This window comes from Ahaetulla prasina, chromosome 11, assembly GCF_028640845.1.
Source record: "Ahaetulla prasina isolate Xishuangbanna chromosome 11, ASM2864084v1, whole genome shotgun sequence".
Classification (NCBI taxonomy): domain Eukaryota; kingdom Metazoa; phylum Chordata; class Lepidosauria; order Squamata; family Colubridae; genus Ahaetulla; species Ahaetulla prasina.
The window spans coordinates 725,567-745,155 of NC_080549.1; the positions used below are offsets into that span (position 1 = coordinate 725,567).

Consider the following 19,589-nt stretch of genomic DNA (forward strand, 5'->3'; position numbering starts at 1 on the left):
GATGCATTTAGGAAGCCCAGTGTGGAGACACCTCCCCCCCCCCCGAATTTGTCTCATCCTCTGGGATGCGATGCACAGCAACGATCCCCCGTCTTCTGGCTAAAGAACAGAATAGATATAATTTTTTTATTGGCCTTTGGTGCAGATGCTCTCAGTGTACATAAAAGAAAAGAAACGTTCATCAAGAATTCTAAGGTACTGTTTTTGTTTCTTAAAACTTTTTCAATAAAAAAAAAAGAATTCTAAGGTACAACACTTAATAGTCACAGGGTACAAATAAGCAATCAGGAAACAATCAGTATCAATATAAATCGTAAGGATACAAGCAACAAAGTTACAGTCATACAGTCGTAAGTGGGAGGAGATGGGTGATGGGAACGCTGAGAAGTTTAATGGCAGGGCAGATTTAGTAAATAGTTTTAAAGCGACTAAGACTTCCCAAGCCTAGTGGCTTTGCTGCCAGAGAAGAGGCAGAGCCCCCCCTCCAGCTTTGACTACCTTGTTCTCCTCTTGATGCTCTCATGGGGTCTCCCCAGATGTGCTCCATCCCCCCACTCCGAAAGCAAAGCCCAGGGCATCTTCCATGGGAAATAACGGGGCGGGATGTTCTCCAGGAGGAGACCCCCCCCCAGAAGGTGGTCTGCCATGGCTGGAGGGTGGGCAAGGGGTCTCCAATGCCACTCTTCCCTCTTGCAGCCCTTCCAAGGGAAGACCCCGGAGGGTCTCCTGCTCTGGATAGCGCTCTGATGTTGACTGTGCCTCTGGCTTGGCGGCAGGGTCTCCCAATGGTTCCAGCCACCTCTGGAAATCCCCTGGCGCCTTCAACACCCCCGGGATTACACGCCACAAACTTTCCACAGGAAATGGGTGATGGCGGAAATGATGCATTTTAGCCACAGATAAAGTTTCATCTCACATCCCCCCTGCTTTGAGGCACACTCTGAACAGGCAGTTCTGGAGGAGCAGCTCTTTCTTGAGCCCGAGAATGAGGGTCTTGGACCATCCAGGGACCCTGCTTGGACTCCTCTTGCTGCTGGTGGCCCCAGGCAAGCCAACGGCGGCAGGCAGCCCCCAGGCAAAAGGTACTGGCCCCCTTGCTTGCTTCTCTCCATAGGGGTGCGGGAGGCCTCGCAGGGCTCCTTTACAAGAGGAGCCATTCTCAGCCCAGCCCCAGTGGGAGGGAGCCCCGGCTGAGCACGGTGGAGGTGACGGGATGCTGCTCTTTCTTCCTACAGTGGATTGCATTTGCCACAATGGCGATTACGTGACCTGCGAGTGGGGCAGCCAACAGAAGCCGCTTCACAACTACTCTTTCTTCTTCTGGTAGGCGCCCTCCGCCCTTTTCGCCCATGGGGCTGCCGCTGCTCCCCCCTTTCTCAGCTTCCGTTCCTCCTTCACCCTTTTGCCTCAAGGTAGAGCTGTCCAGGTCCTCTCTTCTGCTCTCCCTCCCATACCAGGGATGGGACATTGAGCCGGGCCTGGGTGGGGCACGGCAGCCCTCCTCAGAATCGCTCCTCCTCCCACAGGCCGTGGGCACCTTCTAATCCTCAAGCGGGCGGGCAGCAGCGCCTACCTGAAACCAAGCAGGTCAGGCGGGGCTGGTGACGCCCTTAGGAAGCTGCAGGGTTGGAGAGCGCCTGGCGGGTCTTTCGGGTTGCCCTTCGCTTCCCATCTGCTTATCAGAAAAGATGCAGCTCTCTCTTCTCCACACAGGTACGAGAATCTCAGCAAACCGTCAGAGTGCAAAGATTACCTCCAGAAAGACAGGCTCAACGTGGGCTGCCAGCTCGGCCATTGTCACTGCTTCAACTTCATGAGAATGTACCTCAATGACAGTCACGGGCAGACTGTTGTCCCTCCGGCCCTGCTTCTGAACAACCGAGGTGGGGATGAGCTCCTGCAGGGGGAATTCAAAAGCAGCAGTTGGTAATTCAGGAGCGGAGAGGAGCAGCTTCCCCAGTGGAGCTCACGGCCTGTTGCGCTCGCTACTTTGAGGAGCAGCCATTTCTTCCCTGGCTCGCCCTCCGGTTGATCCCGGTTTCTGCTTCACCCTGATCATGAAAATGGCTGGGAAATGGGCAGCCGAGGGCTCCCTGATGCTGGAGATCAGAAGGACGCTAAATTTCTCCATTGTCTTTTGGGTGGCTGATTTTGTGATGGGTCATTTCCCCCCTCCCCACCATAACATGCAGTTTAAATTCCTGAAAAAAAGGAAAAGACACCAATTCTTAAGAAGCCGGTGGGCTCTCTTGGCCTCTTGATTCTGCTGTCCCCAGCCATCCTGTGACCGACAGGGAGGCGGTTTGGCCTGTGGGGGAAGAGGCCGGCGGGTCAGGCTCCTGTGCCCACCAGAGCTCCATCTGAATTCTTTCTTAGTGAGACCTGGCAGGCCTTTTAACCTCACCTTGGGCAACCTGAGGAACCACCAGCTGCTCATGACCTGGAAAACCCCCTACAAACGCCCCGGCTGTTTGCAACACATTGTCAGATACAAGAGCAACAAGGACACACAGTTTATGGTAGGGATGTTGCCCTGGTGGACGTCTTAGTGGCCGGGCTCACATCTGGTCACTGAGAAACCAACCACATTAGAGCTGGGTAGGAGGGATGAACCCCATTGGCCCCAAAGGGTCTGGAACAGCTGTGTCCCTTTTTTCTTTGGAGCCCAGCCCCGCCCCTTGCTTGAGGAAGGGTGCGTGTTTGGGTGCTTCTGTCCTGGTTGAAAGCTCTTGCTGGGCCAGCCAAAGCCCCCTGGCCTTCTGGCGTCTGGGAGAGAAACTTTGATGCTGGAGCTGGGCTCCCTCCCGTTAGAGGCATGGCGAGTTTTGAACATTTGTCTTGCTTTCCAGGAACTCCCCGTCAATAACATGACATTCCAAATTCCCAGCGTGGATCCTGAGAAGCGCTACACCTTCTACGTCAAGAGTAAACTGCACATGAAGTGTGCAAGCACAGATCTCTGGAGTGAGGAATCCAAGCCTGCCTTTTGGGGAAAAGGTGAGCGGGGAGGACAGGACGGGGTTTCCACCTCCAAGAGCCACGAAAGGGGAACAGGAAGAGCATCCAGCCTGCTCTGCTCACGGGCACCTCTCCTGCCTCTGGAAGCGGCAGTTGGGAACCCTTCTCCTTGGTCTACAGGCACATCTTGCCCTCCAGTTGGGCGTGCAAAGCAGGCAGAGGGTTACCCAATTCTCAACAACTCTCATCAGCTCACAACAGTCAATTACAGTGAACAAGATCAAAGATGGCAAGTGTGATAAAGGGAGGGGTCGGAGAAGAGACCGTGCTGGGTGGGATATGGATGGAACTGCCCAGCACAAAGGGCCGTAGAGCTCCTTTAGAACTTCAGTCCCTTCCACCTGTGTCTAACCCACCTGTTGACTGTTAGAGAAGGCAGAGAGGTCTGATAGGCCATCGCAGGGGACCATCACTCCCAGGTGAACCAACTCAAATTGGGAATGCACAAGTCCTGGCTGGGTTTCCATCCTTCCCCCATGGGCACACTTCTGCTGGGACCCAGCTGCCCCACCTCTTGGAAATTTTGGGCTGTCTTGGACAGGTGGTCGGAGAGTCAAAAGTTTGTCAAACTTCAGGTGATGTGGGGAAACGCCTGATCTTCACTCTGGCAGAGGAGCTACAGGAGCAGATAATCTGCTTGCTTTGGCGCGAGGGGCGTGCATAAGAGCACAAAAGTGCCTGCCGTTCCTGTCCTATTGTTCCCTTCATTATATCAAATTAATATAGTTGATGCATATTTTTTTACTTATATATATATATATTTTTCTTCAAGATATGTTGTTTTATCTATGACAATTGTTTGTGTATACTGTTGTGACAAAAAGAAATAATAATAATAAAAAAAAGAGGTGTGGCGATGAGCAGCTTCCTGACTACCGTGGAGAGTTGGAGGCAGCCGAGCTGCTTCTCTGAGACCCTCACCTGGCTTCCTCCTTTGCAGAAGACGTGTCCCCCTCTTTGCTGGCTTCAGTTAAAACCATTGTGATTCCGTTGGGCTCCTTCCTCATTCTGATGCTGCTGCTCTTGGCCTTGCTGCGGATGGAGAGGTGAGCAGGGCTGTGGGAGAGGCAGGGCTGATGCCACCTCGGGCAAGGGGCTTCCGGGTAGGAACTGTAGGGGGGGAATCAAGGCATCTTGCCCCGGAGCCTTGGAGAAAGAGAGAGGGAAGGGGAGAGGAAGGGAAGGAGGGAGAGAGAGAGAGAGGGAGGGAGGGAGGGAGGGGGAGAGAAATGTCCATGTCCTCCACCTCCTCTCACTCTGGTGGGCTCATTGAGCAGGGCTGGAGGCAAAACGCCTCTGGACTCATCCCATCTCCTCCCCAACAGAGTGTGGGTGGTCCTAATGCCCAGAATCCCGAACCCTAGCAAGAAGTTTGAGGATCTCTTCACTGCATATCAAGGCAATTTCTCAGTAAGTCCAGCAAAGCTTACGAGACGTGACTCGGCTTCAGCCTCCCAGAAACATCCAGGTGATTTGATGCTGGAGAAAGCAGCCTGGGAGGGCCACTTCGCAGCTCAGGCTGGGCTCCACTCGTCTGCAGACGGGCTGCTCACAAAAGGAGGGGGTCTCAGTCCAGGAAGGAAACCAGGCGCGTGGGGAGGGAAGGGCCTCTGCCTTAGCTTTGCGGGGGTCAGGGGGGGGAGGTGTGTGTCTTTCCAACCTGTCCTTTCTTTGTCAGGAATGGGCTGGAGTCTCCAAAGACGTGGTGGAGACCTTCAAGCCCAACTATTATGAAAACATCTGTGCCATCACGGAGCTGCTGCCCAGCGGGGGGTACCTGTCTGCAAGCAGCGAGCCCACAGCCAAGAGCGGGGGGCCACCTGACCCATTGCCAGACCCTCCTCCCAAGGCCAACCCAGATCCTGCAACGTTCACCACCTGAGTTTGCACAGGGAGCCCGCGTGGAGGGAGGGAGTCCTGCCTCCAGGGCCCCAAAGCCCCCCCCCCCACCTGCTTGTAATGGGATGGAAGGGAATTCCGCCAGGAAAGGAATAACACAAGTTGACCCTGCTGAAAGAATGTCCTGCAAGAGCCTAAGCTGACCCCTGGCTGAGCTTTCCCCTTCTACAGTGGGCATCCTGCCCCCACCACCCATGGCGACTACTGCTTTCTTCTGCTGACTGAGTGGGTGCATGTCCTGTACTCGAATAAAAAGGCCCTCGGTCATTCCGTCTCTTGCCTTCTTCATCTGTGCCTTCCAGGGGTCTGGTTGTATCCCACCCCTGGTAACCTGGGTCCTAGTTCGATGGTTGAGTTGTTGCATCACAAGGCCCTGGTCACTTCACTGCTTCTGCTCCCCAATTTCTTAATTACAGGATTCCCATTGATATTCGTGGTGCTCTCAAAGCTAAAGCCCTGGAATGTGTCCTCATTAAAGGTGCTGATCTGATCTGTGGAAACTTATTAAACTACTCCTGGTTTGGTTATTATTTATTGAGTCAACTACAATTGGTAACATTTGCCCAACACACCTGGTTTATAAACTACAGGTGTTTGGCTTGGCTCCCCACCAAATCAGCCAAACTGTAGGATGACTTAGTTAGTGCAATGCAGGAACTGACCTATTGTAGCTGATTCCAAAAACTATGATTGAGGAAACCAATCACAGAGCCATTCATTATGACATGTCACAATAGCTCCAAGGCTGCCCAACTCCGGGGAACTTGCCAGGCATGCCCAAGACAGCTGGGTATGTTCATCATCATCAAGCATGGAGGTAAGGAAAGGTGGACCGGCAGGAGGGCTTGGACCCCTTTATCAAACTAGAGGGGAAGCCGAGGCAGGGTCTCTTGGGACTCCTTAGGGCCAGGAGCAGACCCTCCAAATGTATGCCCCTCCTCCCAGAAACTGGATGTTCACAGAGACACAGATATTGTCATGGCAGGTGCAACCCCACTTCGTGCTCCTTTTAAAAACGTGTTTTATTAGGCACACAATCCTCACTAATCCATAATTAAGTGTTTGTTATTCCAAAGACGAGGCAGAAGGCTAATTATATGGATGAATAAACTTTGGGGCCCAAGTCAGCTGAAGCAACCCTGAATGACGGCTCTCCCATCTTGGATGCATCCAGCCAAGGGAAACCGTCCCTGGGCCCTGATGCCAATGCCGGAAGGGTCAGACCGAGGAAGCCTGGACCAGGGATGGCCGAGATCCAGGAACCAAGTGCTGAGGCCTCCAGGCTGCTCCTCCGATGGGCAGCTTCGGAGGAGAAGGGCAACAGCCAGAAGGGAAAGCTGCTCCTTCTTCCTCTCCAGCCACATATCCTTGCCTCTTCAGCCTTCCTCTTCCTCGTGAGGGAGGCTCAGGTGGTCAGTCAGGCCCAGAGCTGTTGATGTTTCCCAGGACAGGACGGCAGAAGCCACCCTTCTGCAGTGGGAAAGCATGGTGTTTCTCAGTGGTGACCACGGCTCCTCTCCTTTCAGACAACCGTCAATTCCTGGCCAACATCAATTGCTCCGTTTTGCTTCTAACCCATTACCTGCGTGATAAGGTGGGATTGCACAGGACAGGTGAGAAGGGCTTGGGCTCCCCAGGGCTAAGGCAGGGAAATATCCCCATCATTGGGAGACTGGCAAGGAAGTAGGTCAGAAGCAGGGGTGAAATGCTCCTGGTTCGGACAGGATTGCCTGATCCGGTAGCGATGGCGGCAGGTGGTTCGGAGAACCGGTAGCAAAAATCCCTGCCCCCACCATGCCCAGCTGAGCTGCACGATCATCAGAGGTTTTTTTTTTAATCTTTTAAAAGCATTTTTCTTCGGCTGAAAAAAATGCTTTTAAAAATAAAAAAAAAGCCTCTGACGATCAGGCAACTCAGCTGGGATCATCAGAGCCTTTTAAAAGCATTTTTTCTACAACCTCTTCAGCTTGTAGAGAAAAATGCTTTTAAAAGTAAAAAACAAACAAACGTGCCCACGCCCACCCAGTCACATTACTCCCCTCCATCAAGCCACGCCCACAGAACCGGTAGTAAAAAAATTTACATTTCACCCCTGGTCAGGAGTGAGCGTGGCTGGTGGTCAGGCTTGGTGGCTACTGGACTGGAACATGCAGTGTCCACCATGTGCAGTTCAGATAACCCTTGAAGGACTCTCATGTCTGTTGATTGTCTCGGGGCGTTGGCTCCTCACCTGGAAGGACAATGGTCTCCACCACCAGTTGGGAAGAGACAGATTCTGGAAGGTTTTGGATAAGAGTGCTGGGCTTTGAGGTGGGCCAGGAAGAGGATGACTTCAGAGATGGAGAGGAAGTGACATGACTTTGGGCCTGCTAGAACAATAAGGTTGAGGTGTGGATTCTGGTCAGATGAAAGCCTGAGCTCCACAGCCAGGTGGGGCCTCCATGCACATAACCTTCCTCATTTGCTCACACACTTTGGGCAGCTTAGGTTAAAAACAATAAAAGAATCCTTCAGAAATGAGAATAAACCAATAGAGACACACAGAATCCCCATTGCACAATAATCCACAGGTGACAGACAATTCATTGAAGTTTCTGGCCTGGTCCCCAAGGGGCAGGTTCTTCAGGCTTATCAATTTACTCCTGTGTCCAACACTTGAATCAACACGTACACGAAGGGGCTGCATGGCCTCCTTCTGCTGGGCAAAATGATCAGGTGAACCTGGAGGTGAGAATGAGGCGCAGGGCCCTTCTCCTGTGAAGCTGAAACCCTGAAGGCTCTCAGGAAAGATGGTTGAGGGGCAAAGTCTTTGGGGGAGGGAATCCTGTTTCCCGACTTCTGCAGTTTTTTCTCAGACTCCATTGACCTGTGTGAGGAGAACGGGACCCTGAAGCTGATTTTTCTGGTCAAGTTCCCAGAAGACAACGCCAGCAAGTTCCTCACTGCACGGGGGACCTACTACGTTTGCAAAGTAGAGCGTGGCGCCACAGGTAGGTGGATGGGTGCAGGGAGCAGCCTCCCCCCCCCCCCCGAATCCCAGTCCTGCTTTTGTTCCAAACGTTTTGGAAAGTCAGTCAGAGGTGGATGCCCCACATCTTCCTGGGGTCTTCTCCGCTGTTGCCTCGACTTGAGCAACTACCTGGGTGGAACCTTCCACCCACTGCCTGTCCACAGTGGAGGTCTTTTCCCTTGTTAGTAGACCATTAACTGGGGACTGGGCCCAAGGGGCTCTCTGCATGCTAGCCAGATGCTTTATGCCACAATTTGGGGGCTGATGTTTGGACCATGTCCGATTGCAACTTGCACCATCTAAGTGTTGGGCATTGATACCCAGCTATTGTGCCCTGGCATCTTTGCAGGCCAAAGTACCCACCGCTCATCTCCCAAAGCTTTGCCAGGATTGCAGCAACTAAGGTGGGTTTCTCTTCTCCTTCACTGCAGGGACCAAAAATGAACACAGCTATCGAGCCTTCCAGCCCCTCATCAGGTCTCCTCCACAGGATTTGCTGGGTAGGGAACCTTGGCACAGGGTGGGTCTCCGGAAGCATTTTCCTTCTAAAGAAACACCCTTGGGAGTAGGTGGGGGGGTGGGCAGAACTGGGCCGAGGTGCCAGGTGAGGAAGAAGGTGGTGGTCTCAGCAACATGAGCCTGACAGATCTTCCCCCCAAAATGAAGGGGAGGCACTGCTGCTACCCCTGACATTGGCACCTGTGGTGGGTTTCAAAATTTTTTACTACCGGTTCTGTGGGCGTGGCTCGGTGGACATGGCAGGGGAAGGATACTGTAAAATCCCCATTTCCTCCCGATCAGCTGGGACTCGGGAGGCAGAGAATAGATGGGGCGGGGCCAGTCAGAATTTTTACTGCCGGTTTTCCAGAACTGGTCAGAACCTGCTGAAACCCACCTCTGATTGGCACCCAATGAAGGAGTGGCAACTTGGCTGGTTTGGGGTTGCCAGAAGGCAGAAAGAGGCGGCAGGACGTTGGCTAACAGCTCTGGATCCAAGGGGCATCTGTGAAGTTTTAGAGAGAGACCTTGGATTGGGGGGGGGGAGTAAATGGGAGCCATGCCATCCCTCTTGGCCTCCTTCCTCTCCTCCCAGCTCCCCTGAATTATGGAGGGTCAGAATGACCTGCCTGGCAGGCAGTTACTATTTCTACTAATAACAGCTTATTAACTGTTACCGGATCCTGGTCACCTCTGCCTCCGCTGGCAACGCCAGAAGAACCACAGAGCCTCTCCTCTCCCTTAGATTCCCTTCGGAACCAGTGTGAGTTCCTTGAAAAAAGCCGCCTGAAGATACTCAAGAACCAGGATGGGAAGAAGCCCCCAACCATGGAAGCACTCCTGTCCTACATGGCCAATCAGGTGGTGGTAAGGTTCCCCTCTTCTCTTCTCAGCCAGACCCCTGGATCCCCTTAGCGGGATGGGTCCAGGACTTGCCTCCCTCTGCTTCCCTTCCTCCTTCTGCTCTGCTGAACACCGGAGAAGCATTTGTCTGGAATGGGGTAGGGTCTCCGGAGCAGTGGAACAGCTCTGGGCACCACACTGCTCCCAAACCCCCTGCCCTCTTCCTAACTAGAAGCCCCAGTGATCTGTGCTGCCTCCCCCTCCAGGCAAAAAGCTCCGGGAAGTCGGGAGGGAGCATGGCCAGCGGTCTAGATGAGGAGGGATTGCCACGCAAAACGGCCGCCGCCACCAAGGCGAGACTGGAGGCCATCCGGAAGGAGAAGGAGAAGCATCGCTGACCCTGGAAAGAGGCCCCAGAGAAGTTCCAACCGCTGCTCTTCCACGGGGCTGACTTGGCGCCCCAATAAAAGTGCCTCTGTCTGGCCCCGAGTCCCCCAGCCAGCTTTCCATCTTCCCTCGGAGGAGCCGGCATCGCTCCCAGCTGCATTGTCTGCCGGTCTGTTTCACATTCGGGACGAGTGATGATGATGATGCGGTCCTTTTGAAGCTGATGTCACCAGGGAGGCTCCTGATTGGAGGCTCTGAAGAGAAGCTGCAGCAGAAATGGGATTTGCCAGCCCCGGCTCCAGAAACAGTGCGGGGTGGGAGGTGGGGGCAAGGTGGACATTGGCGGGCAGCTGGCTTCCTGCCCTGAGGGTTGCCCTGGCTGCTTTGGCACAGTGCAGAGGGCCAAGGGGAATGCCTCCTGGAACGGCCCCAGCCTCCACAGCTACAAGCGATGAGCTCTGGGTAGCCCTTTGAAATTTGGCAAAGCCAGAGGGGCACACGAGGGGCGTTTGTCTCTTGCCTACCTGATCCCAGGTCTGGAAGTCAATGGTTAGGAAAAGTAGAGGCGGAAGAGGGTACCCCAGAGGGCAGGAAGAACCTTTGGAGATACATTTTAAAAAATCTAAATGGAAAGTAGTCTTTGAACACTTCAAATACCGGAGCTCCCTTTTGACGGGTCTCCCCTGCGCTCGGAGCTCAAGTCAACGCTAGAGCGCATGGAGTGGTCCTGGGGAGGCATTCCAAGGGGACCCAGGAGCAGGAAAACGCTTAGGGGTCCCTGCTGTAGTCCCTGCTCTGGCATTAAAAGGTGAGAAGCTGTCTTAATCCTTGCACACATTTTGCACAGGCACAAAAGCTGCTAAGGAACTGTGGTGTGGGTGTGTGGGTGTGTTTGTGAAAAGAGACTTGCATCGGGGTGCCCTGCTTTGCACCAGAAGCAATGGCACAGGCCAACCACTAGCCGGCCTGGGAGCGAGCAGATCCCGGGTCGGCCTCGATTCCTCCTCGGTGCAATCCGGCTTGGATGGCCCTTTCAGGCACAGATAACTGGGCGATTCCCCATAAATGAATCGGGCGCTTCAGGTAAATCCTGAATGGATATTTAGAATCGCTTCCCAGACTGAAGTCCAGAAATGGGGGCTGAGCCTGCCCCGGTTAGGTTGCCTCGACCAGCCAGCCGTGCATTCTTCACTTGGCCATCTACGCTGGATGGTCCACAACCGGCCTCGGAGGGAAACGCTGGCTAGAGAACCCGAAGAGTTTCCTGCGACCTTTATACGGGGCTTCAGTCGAGCCGACCTCCGCGCGAAAACAGGACGCGGCTCCTTTAAGAGCTGTCAAGGGACACCACGCTGGATCGCCGGCCGCGCCCCTTTCCTCTCAGGGGGCGGTGCCCGGGCGCTTGACGGGCAGGGAATTTTCCACTCGGCCCCACATAGTCCCGCCCTCCGCCAGCCGCCGCCCCGCCCCCTGCCCGCGATTGGCCGGCAGGCCGGCCAGCCCCGCCCCCGCTGTGGTGTATGAACGGGACCGGGCGGTGGGCACGCCCCCTCGCGCCCCGACTCCGGCTGGGCTGCCCGCGCCTCCAGCCTCCCCTCGGTGGCGGCGGCAAGTCCGGCGGCGGCGGCAGCCCCGGCCGGTGGGCCGGCGAAAATGATCCTCTGCCCCCCGAGCGCGGAGCCCCCCCGCGGAAAGCCGTGCCAGAGGCTGCAGGTAAGGGAGCCGGAGCCCGAGCGGGGCCCCCGGGCTCCCCCTGCAGCGGAGCCCCGGAGAGGGCCGCCGGTCGTCCCCCCCTCCCCCCCGCAGACTCCGCCGCGGCAGCCCTGCAGCGCCCGGTGGGCTCCGGCCGGGGCCGGGCGGAGGCGATCGATGCCCGCCGTGGCAGAGGCAGCCTCGCCAGCATCTCCCTCGGCCCGGTCCCGCGTCGTCCTGGCCGGGCGGCGGAAGCGGGGATGCCGGCGCTGCCAGCCCGAACCGCCGCTGGACCGCCCGCCCCCCCCCCCGCGCTGCCAATCAAACTTGTTTTTCTCGTTCTCCTCTTGCGGTTCGGCGGTCGCGCCGCCAGGGGGCGCTGCGGCTCGCCGGCTGCCGCATCTGGGACCGGCCAGGAGAGACAATGGACCGGGACCGGCGGGGGGGGGAGCGAAGCGGTCCAGCTGTTGCCGCCACCGCCGCCTTCTCTGCTCCGCGGGCAGGGGGGCGTGTTCGTCCAGTTCTCTCCGGTTGGACGGGCAGAGCGGCGCTGCTTCCTGTTTTGGGGAGGGGGCGAGCCCCGCTTTCCCTGGGCTGGGCTGCTTCAGCCAAAACTCCCCCCTCCCCCCTCCCGGGCCTTGCCCCACTTCGCCGCTGCCTCCAGAGTCCCGGGCCCGGTTCTTTGTCTGCCTCCTCCTGCAGCAAAGGGGCGATGGGCTGTTCGGGATGCGGTTCTCGGGTTCATTCCCCCCCCCAACACACACACACCCTGAAGAGTGCCAGTTCCAGAGGAGGGTAGAAGAGCAGGCTCTGCCCTCCCAAATCTGCCTCTTTCCAGATGTTTGTGAGTGCCCATCCTGAAAGGAGGAGAGAGGCTCCTTAGGAGCTCCTGGAGATTTCCTTAAAAGGAGGGGGGGTGTCAGGGGGCTTGTCAATGGTGGAGCCCCCCACCCACCCCTTGTCTCTTTGCCTTCAGGCTGGCACTACAATGGTGCCTTTGCTTTTGCTTGGGGAGGGGGCCCCACTGCCTCCCCTGTCCTCCTCGGCAGCTTGGTTGGCCTGTGCAGGGAAGAGTTTCCCACTCCATCTCCCCCTCCCCCCCAGCCGGTTGGGCCTGGGATGGTCCCTGCATCTTTGGGTGTTCCTGGATGGATCCTGGTGCTCTTGATAAGGCCACCCTGGAGGTTACGCTGGGCCTGGAGGAGGCTTGCTCTTCTGTACGAGCTGCTTTCTTGGCCCGGGGGTGGGGTGGGGGATGGGGGTGGCTCTGGGCCTAGCCCCTGCCTGGAAGGGCTCTTTGTTAGAAAGATGGGGGATGTGGAGCCTAGAGACCCCTTGCTTTCTTTGAGCTGCTCCCTCCTTCCAGGGGCCACTTCTGCTCCCAATAGCCCCCTTGCTTTCCTGGTGGGGAAGAGGCTGGCCAGAGGGGAGAGAGGAGTGTGTCGTCAGGCCCTCCCCTGGGGCTTACCTGGGGAAGGGGATTCAGCCGCAGATTTGGCAAAGGAGACCTTGAAGGCCAGCAACATTTGCTCTGGATCTGTCTTGAGGGTGAGCTTTAAAATATTCTTAATTTGGGGGTTGTTTTTGAAGGCAGGGCAGGGAGAAGCTTCTACCATGCAGAGGGCAGAGACCATGACCAATGAAATTCACCTCTGCCGATTTTAAAACTCAGGTGGAGAGCTGCCTGTCTCCCACCAAAGCAGGCGTAAGAACTTAGTGCAGTCCCTGATGTGTACCGGCTGCATGTCGTGCTTTTCCCTCGGCTCCAGATGTGACTGTCCCCCCATGATCTCCTGGCCAAAAATATACCTGGAACAGAAAGGCACAGCCCCCGCCCTGCTCTGCCCAGCCAGGTGTTTCTTCTGTGCCCTTGGGTGGCCTCAGGTGCTTTTGGTACTCAAGGAGGGAGGACTTTGTGAATTGCAGAGACTGGCTTTTCTTCTAGCCCTCCCCCGCTGATTGCCCAATGCCAAGTTTGTCTGCTTTTCCGCCCTTCCCTCTCCAGCTGAGCAAGATGAGCACCAGCGACAAGGAGAGGCCTCCCCAGCTGCTCTTCGTGAAGGCCTTGGCCAGCAGGGGCCGGATCGAGGCCATCGCCCAGCAGATGGGCTACCATCCGCACTACCTGGACAGCTTCCTTCGCATGCAACACTACCTGCTGCACATGGATGGGCCTCTGCCCTTCGACTGCCGCCACTTCATTGCCATCATGGTGAGAGAGGGAGCCCTCTGCACCTGGGCACCCGGGGGGCCCATCCCGGCGAGCGGCTGCTTTTGGCACTGCCAGAGCCTGCTGAGCTTGGGTGTGTGTGTGTGTGTGTGGGTGTGTGTGTGGTCGCCTGCTTGCCATTCTGTCTGCTTGCTTCACTGCTGAGCCCCCAGCCCAGCCCCGTGGAGGACTCATTCTCTGGCTTGGGGGCACTGGGTGAGCTTCTGACTCTTGCTGAGGAAGGTCTCTGACTTGGGGGGGGTGTTCCCCACTGATCTGAGCGCCCTGCGTGCCTCTTGCAGGCAGCTGCTCGGCATCGGTGTCGCTACCTGGTGAACCTTCATGTGCTGCAGTTCCTGCGGGTGGGTGGAGACCCCCTGTGGCTGAGAGGGCTGGACTGCATTCCCCCCAAACTCCGCCGGCTCAGTGAGATCAACAAGGTCCTGGCCCACAGGCCCTGGCTTGTCTGCAAGGAACACATTGAGGTAGTAGACCGGATTTGAGGAGGGGACATGCTTGGGAGGGGAGGGGGCAGCGTTTCTCCCCTGTGGCAGTTTGGATGCTGCTGGGGTCACCGTTCCTGACCCTCAGCCCCCCCATGGCGTAGCTGATAGGGGGGAGCATACGTAGCACCCCTCTCCCACCCCATCGGTGACCTGCAAAGGACCCCCTCCCATGCCTCAAATCCTTCCATCCCAAATGGCTCCCTGGATCGGCACATGCTTTAAGAACGCCTGAACTGGTCCTCCCTCCCCCCACCATCAAAAAAAGCCTGCAGAGTAAGTAAGGAGGGGAAATGTAAGAAAGTGTTTCGGTGATAGAGTTCTGCCCAGGAGCTTTTGCCGGAAGCCCCCGGGGCAGTAGTCCCCTGGCAGGAACTCCTGGCGTCCATGGCCAATCGGGAGATGCAGTTGAGAGTCTTCCTTGGGTCTGGGCGGGGGGGAACAGGCCTAGGCCTGGGCTGAAGTTTCATCCCAGCCAGATGCAAGCCATGATTTTGGAAAGCGGCATTCCTTTCTGGCTTCTGATTGGTTGGTTCCCACCAGGAAGAGCCTCTTCGGCAACTGGCGCTCCTGCTTGGGTGATGCTGCTTGGGGCCACTTGCGTCTTGGAGCAAGCATGATGGGGAGCAAGTGGCTTTGTGAGGGGGAGTCACAGCTTGCTTCTTTTCTGCCCCCCACAGAAGCTGCTGAAGATCAGTGAGCAGAGCTGGTCGCTGGCAGAGCTGGTCCATGCCGTTGTGCTCCTCGCCCACTACCACGCCCTGGCCAGCTTTGCTTTCGGCTGTGGCTGTGAGCAGGACCTTGGCCCGGAGGGACGGGGCTCCCTGAAGCTGGGCCTCCCAGGGAGCGTCTGCTTTTGTGATGTGGGCAACGGCTGCAGCCAGGAGCTGCTGCATTTGAACCGCAAGCGGGTACGTGCCTCAGCTTCTTGGGGGGTATGGGGGGCACGGGAGTAGGGTATCAGGCCCCAGTTGCAGGGCACGGGGGAGTGCCTTTTCTAGACCCAGAGGAAGGACCCCTCAGTCGCGTTCCTCCCCCTCTGCAGTCTTTGGATTCCTGCGTGGAGCTGGAGTCTCTTCGGGAGCGTGTCCACCGGCTGCAGGTGGGCAGTGAGGCCCGAGAGGAGCTGAGGCTGCCTGCCCAGCGGGAAGAAGGTAAGACCGCCTGCCAGCCTCCCTGGAGGAGAGGCTGTGGAGGGTCTTGCCCAGAGTGTCCTGGCAGGGTTGGGAAGTGCACCGAGTCCTGGTGCTGATGGCCAGGCGGGGGCCCTTGAGAGCAGCTGGGACACCATCTCTGCTCCTGCTTGCGTGCAGGCCTCCCTCCCGCCTCCTTTCCGGGAAAGCCCCTTTGCTGAATGGGTCTGTCTTTTAGGCTTTGATGGGGAATTCTTGGGGGCCGCAGACCTTTCCTGCTACGTCCTGGATCCCAGCTTCGGCTACCAGGAGTTTGCACAGTGCAACGAGGATCAGCCCCAGATCTTCCGTGTTCAGGTGGGACGAACCTGGCAGTGCCCAGGATCTTGGCTGGCCTTCTGCCTCCCCCTTGCCATGGGAGGGGGCTGCTGACCTTGGCCCCCTTTAGCGTTCCCTCATCCAGCCACCCTCTTTCTGATCCGGGCAGGATTATTCCTGGGAAGACCACGGCTTCTCGCTGGTGAATCGGTTGTACTCCGACATCGGGCACCTGCTGGACGAAAAGTTCCATAAGGTGGACAGTCTTCATAGCTGCTCGATGGCCAAGCGGCAGGGCTGCGAGCACGCCACCTTCAAGCGGGGCATCTGGAACTACGTCCACTGCATGTTTGGCATCAGGTGCTCCTCCTCCCCTTCTGGGACCCTCTTACAGGGCCACACCAGTGCAGCTGACTCCGGGAAGGAATGCGGCTTTAGAACGATGAACTGTTGGGTGGCTTAATGGAGACCGGGGGGGGGAGGGGGACTTGGAGAGAATTCCCTCCCTGGGCTTTGTAAACATTTTGCTTATTGCCTTTTAAAAATTGGCCGGAGAATTCCGGTCTGTCAGGACCTCCTGCCAACCAGCCTTGTTCAAGATGAATTGGGGGTCTGTTTTAGTGCTAAATTCCCTCTCTCCTTCCAGATACGATGATTATGACTATGCGGAGGTCAACCATCTCCTGGAACGGATCCTCAAGCTGTACATCAAAACTGTGACTTGTTCTCCGGAGAAGATGGATCCCCAGATGTTTGAGCGCTTCTGGAAGCAGTTCAAGCACAGTGAAAAGGTGGGTTGGGAATGTGGAGCAGAGGGGAGAAAAGAGGAAATCCTGGCCAGGCTAGAACCCACAATCATCCAGTCAATTTTGATGTGGGGGGGCTGGGCATTCAGCAGAGATGAAACAGGCGAATCCTTTGTGCAAAGCACACTTCCGTTGCTGTTGTTGGCACCATAGATGGCTTGGAACCAGATCTGGAGGGGGAATCGGTGCAGTGGTGAAATGTAAAATTTGTTACTACCAGTTCTGTGGGCGTGGCTCGGGGGGTAATGTGACTGGATGGGCGTGGCCAACTTTAAAAAAAAAACTTTTAAAAGCATTTTTGTACAACCTTCAGCTGAAGAAGTTGTAGAAAAAATGCTTTTAAAAGGCTCCTCCGATGATCCCAGCTGAGCTACGCGATCATCAGAGGCTTTTTTTTTCCCCTTTAAAAGCATTTTTTCGGCTGAAGAAAAAATGCTTATAAAAGTTAAAAAAAAACACCTCTGATGATCGTGCAGCTCAGCTGGGCATGGGCGATGGGTGAAGGGATTTTTGCTACCAGTTCTCCAAATCACCTGCCGCCATCGCTACCAGATTGGGTGATCCAGTCCGAACCGGGAGCATTTCACCCCTGAATCAGTTGTGGAAGAAGCTTCCCCAGGGCTGCATTGGAGGGCTCGCAGTTTCTGGGCACAGTTTCCAGCAGCAGCACTTTCTTTTTATTCAAAAAGTTTTTATTAGTCAAAAAAGGTTTATACAAATACATATCAGGTATGGTAAATTTTCATTTTTCTTATCTAAAATAAGAATTTTACTCAAATTTTTTAACACATACAACAGCCATAAGGCAAGCAGGTGACACGAAGTAGCTAAGTTTGCAAATTTTAAATACGTAATAAAGAAGAGTCAAGAATAAACAGAATATCGTACAAAAGAGAATAAGGAAAACCAACACAATCCCAAATATCTTTATCACTTCCTAGTTTTGGATCTCAGAACTCTGGGTTCAGCCTGACCCAACTCCAGGGCCGCAACAGCGGCAGCCGCTTCAGCCCCATGATCTATAACCTCCCTTCTTCAATTCCTGGGTCATCTGATTCCAGGAAGGCTTTGTGTTCCTCCACATAGGCCGTAGCCTCCATTGTACTGATTTTTTCGTAATGCCCTCCCGGAAAATCATCAATCCCTCTGGCATCAGCCATCTGAAGCCCACTCCCTTCTGGTACAATTTGCTTGACAAAAAATAATATTTCTTTCTTTTTTCACGTACCTGTCTGGGAATCTGCCTCAGAATGGCTATCTCCCTGCCCCTGTAAATCAGTGCCCCACTCCTATGTTTTCTAAGAATTTCATCTCTCGTCTTTCTTCTCACAAATTTGACATGAACCTCTCTGGGAACTGCATGCGTGCGTGCATATTGCGAATTAACTCTATAAACTCGATCAGCAGCAGCACTTTCTTGGGAGGTTTTGGCCTTATCATTTTTTAAAGCATACACTTTGCTCCACCCCCGGGACAGCAATGTGCTCTTGCTGCCCATTTTAAGGGGCTGTCCTGCCCGTCCTCCACTCAACCAAGCCGTGGTGGGATTCTGGAGCTTCTCAGGCCTGACCCCCAGGTGGGGGAGGGCCTCGGGTGTTTTGAGTCTGGGTTCGATCTCCTCTTTGCCCCCGCAGGTCCACGTGAATCTGCTGATCCTGGAGGCCCGGCTGCAGGCAGAGCTACTTTATGCCCTCCGTGCCATCACGCACTACATGGTCTCCTAGGCCACGGGGGCCACCTGGACTCAGACTCCTGGGCTCTGGCAGGGGCCCCTCCCCATGTTTACTTGATAACTTCTCCTTTCCCTTCAAGATGTGAAAAGCAGGGTCTTCCCTCCGGGCGAAAACAGGCCTGCCCGCAGAAGCCGCAGGGCTGGTGGGCAGCTGGCTGTGTCCCTGCTCATCTATGGGCCACGAGATGTGGCTTCTACGTACTTGAGGTGTGGGAAGGACATCATTCCTCTTTCTTTCCCAGTCAACTCTAGCGACAATGTTTAGTCTCCGTTACAGTATTGGGGAGGGGGCTCCCTTGTCTTGTGCCGTTCCTGCTGCTCATCGAGTATACCCAGCTGTCCTTGAGGGCTGGGAAGGGGGTCTGCCATCTTGGACTGGGGTTTCTGGAGAGAGAAGAGGGTTGCTTTCTGCTGGCTTCATCTTGCACTGGGAGTTTGGGGGGGAGTTGGGGTGGGAAGGGTCCCTAGCACTTCTTCTAGTGACAGCTCACCCTCTACCTTTCATCCAAATAGTCCTCGGAAGCCAAATTTGCCAGGCAGGGCTCTTATCCCATCCCCCCTCCTCATGTCCAAAGCCCCACACTTGCAAATGTGCTGTCCTCCCTCACAGCCGCCTTCCATGCTGTGGCCCTTGGCTGACCGCCCCCCTTGCACTTCCCTGCCCCACGGTGCAGATACCCAGCCTGCCTTGGCTTTTCTCTTGGCTGCTCAGGGGGTCCCGCTTCTCTTGCTCCAAGGAGTGAGTTTGGGTGCTGGGCAGGCCCTCGTTGACAGGGGCAGGCTTCATGCAGCAAGACTTCCGCCAGTAGAGGGCGGAAGAACTCTGCAACCGGAGGGGGGGGGGTGTCGATGGCTAACAAGGGGGCAACTGGCAAAGGAGGCTGGCTGGGTGGAGAGGGAACCTGGCGCAGGACATGTGGCAGCAGCTGACTTGTTTACTGTGTAAATGTTTTGGGGAACATTTGTGTGGGGAAGAGAGAAATGCCTATTTTTGCTATAAATATAAATGTTTGACAAAGTGGCTGTGGCCTGATTTCTTTTATGGGGGGGGAGGGTAAGGCAGCTAAGTGTTTTGGGGGGGCCCAGTAGCCCTTCAGGTCAGGACCTGCAGCAGAACCCCAAAAGCACCTGATTGGCTCACAGTGAACATCCTAAAGGTTGGTGTTGATTTAAAGGTAGGACTCTGGAGTGGCTTAATTGGGGGGGGGCGCTGAAGGAGAGGCTGCTTCTGCATCCCACATGTGAGTCCTTTCTGCTCCTGCGTGGAATGAGCAGCGGCTTCTTTTCAGGGAGGGAATCTTCTGCTGCGCCCAGTGACTCAACCCTTCCTGGCAGCCTCAGAGGCCGGAGCGTGGGCTGGCTGTCCAGAGCCCCTTTGGGGGGGAGGCCTCCTGCTGTTTGGAAACAGGGTCTTGCTGGGGACTGAGCGGGGTGCTTTGCCAGCCTCCCACAATGGACTCCTGATGCAGCTGCTGTCCCAGGCCGCTTTCTCTCCTCCTAGACAGAAAACAAACCTCTTTTGAGTTTTCTATTATCAATAT

The 19,589-nt window shown here is 55.6% G+C and overlaps 3 protein-coding genes across 8 annotated transcripts; all 3 read left to right on the forward strand.

Annotated features, from left to right (window-relative positions):
- The first annotated feature begins 55 nt into the window (after positions 1-55).
- IL2RG (interleukin 2 receptor subunit gamma) lies at positions 56-5,312 on the forward strand. 3 transcript variants are annotated; one of them, XM_058197049.1, is made up of 9 exons: positions 56-195; positions 697-1,082; positions 1,236-1,323; positions 1,714-1,883; positions 2,377-2,519; positions 2,850-2,997; positions 3,959-4,064; positions 4,344-4,428; positions 4,697-5,312. In XM_058197049.1, exons 2-9 carry the CDS (start codon positions 986-988, stop codon positions 4,898-4,900), a joined length of 1,041 nt encoding a protein of 346 aa, XP_058053032.1. In that variant the 5' UTR covers positions 56-195; positions 697-985; the 3' UTR covers positions 4,901-5,312. The 3 variants fall into 3 exon arrangements, with proteins under 3 accessions (XP_058053032.1, XP_058053035.1, XP_058053033.1); XM_058197052.1 differs by having other exon boundaries at positions 4,344-4,486; positions 4,697-4,896; XM_058197050.1 differs by having other exon boundaries at positions 60-195; positions 861-1,082.
- A 234-nt stretch (positions 5,313-5,546) lies between these two features.
- C11HXorf65 (chromosome 11 CXorf65 homolog) lies at positions 5,547-10,306 on the forward strand. Its single transcript, XM_058197053.1, has 6 exons — positions 5,547-5,734; positions 6,444-6,530; positions 7,773-7,907; positions 8,359-8,427; positions 9,171-9,292; positions 9,535-10,306. The coding sequence occupies exons 1-6, from the start codon at positions 5,638-5,640 to the stop codon at positions 9,664-9,666; spliced, it is 642 nt and encodes a 213-aa protein (XP_058053036.1). The 5' UTR covers positions 5,547-5,637; the 3' UTR covers positions 9,667-10,306.
- Positions 10,307-11,160: 854 nt separating this feature from the next.
- On the forward strand, positions 11,161-19,069 carry LOC131205189 (sestrin-1-like). Of its 4 annotated transcripts, XM_058197179.1 has the most exons (10): positions 11,161-11,368; positions 12,714-12,895; positions 13,353-13,559; positions 13,859-14,041; positions 14,740-14,970; positions 15,105-15,213; positions 15,431-15,549; positions 15,680-15,870; positions 16,157-16,301; positions 17,951-19,069. In XM_058197179.1, the coding sequence occupies exons 1-10, from the start codon at positions 11,176-11,178 to the stop codon at positions 18,038-18,040; spliced, it is 1,650 nt and encodes a 549-aa protein (XP_058053162.1). In that variant the 5' UTR covers positions 11,161-11,175; the 3' UTR covers positions 18,041-19,069. The 4 variants fall into 4 exon arrangements, with proteins under 4 accessions (XP_058053162.1, XP_058053164.1, XP_058053161.1 ...); XM_058197181.1 differs by lacking the exon at positions 12,714-12,895 and having other exon boundaries at positions 11,198-11,368; XM_058197178.1 differs by having other exon boundaries at positions 11,225-12,895.
- The last annotated feature ends 520 nt before the right edge of the window (positions 19,070-19,589 follow it).

Excerpts from the sequence above, each read along its gene's own strand:
- IL2RG (XM_058197049.1), top strand. The coding sequence starts at position 986 with ATGAGGGTCTTGGACCATCCAGGGACCCTGCTTGGACTCCTCTTGCTG. Across the intron at positions 1,083-1,235 it reads AGGCAGCCCCCAGGCAAAAG|TGGATTGCATTTGCCACAAT; the intron begins GTACTGGCCCCC and ends TTCTTCCTACAG. Across the intron at positions 1,884-2,376 it reads CCTGCTTCTGAACAACCGAG|TGAGACCTGGCAGGCCTTTT; the intron begins GTGGGGATGAGC and ends ATTCTTTCTTAG.
- C11HXorf65 (XM_058197053.1), top strand. The coding sequence starts at position 5,638 with ATGACATGTCACAATAGCTCCAAGGCTGCCCAACTCCGGGGAACTTGC. Across the intron at positions 5,735-6,443 it reads CATCATCATCAAGCATGGAG|ACAACCGTCAATTCCTGGCC; the intron begins GTAAGGAAAGGT and ends CTCTCCTTTCAG. Across the intron at positions 7,908-8,358 it reads AGTAGAGCGTGGCGCCACAG|GGACCAAAAATGAACACAGC; the intron begins GTAGGTGGATGG and ends CCTTCACTGCAG.
- LOC131205189 (XM_058197178.1), top strand. The coding sequence starts at position 12,467 with ATGGTCCCTGCATCTTTGGGTGTTCCTGGATGGATCCTGGTGCTCTTG. Across the intron at positions 14,971-15,104 it reads TGCATTTGAACCGCAAGCGG|TCTTTGGATTCCTGCGTGGA; the intron begins GTACGTGCCTCA and ends CCCCCTCTGCAG. Across the intron at positions 16,302-17,950 it reads AGTTCAAGCACAGTGAAAAG|GTCCACGTGAATCTGCTGAT; the intron begins GTGGGTTGGGAA and ends TTGCCCCCGCAG.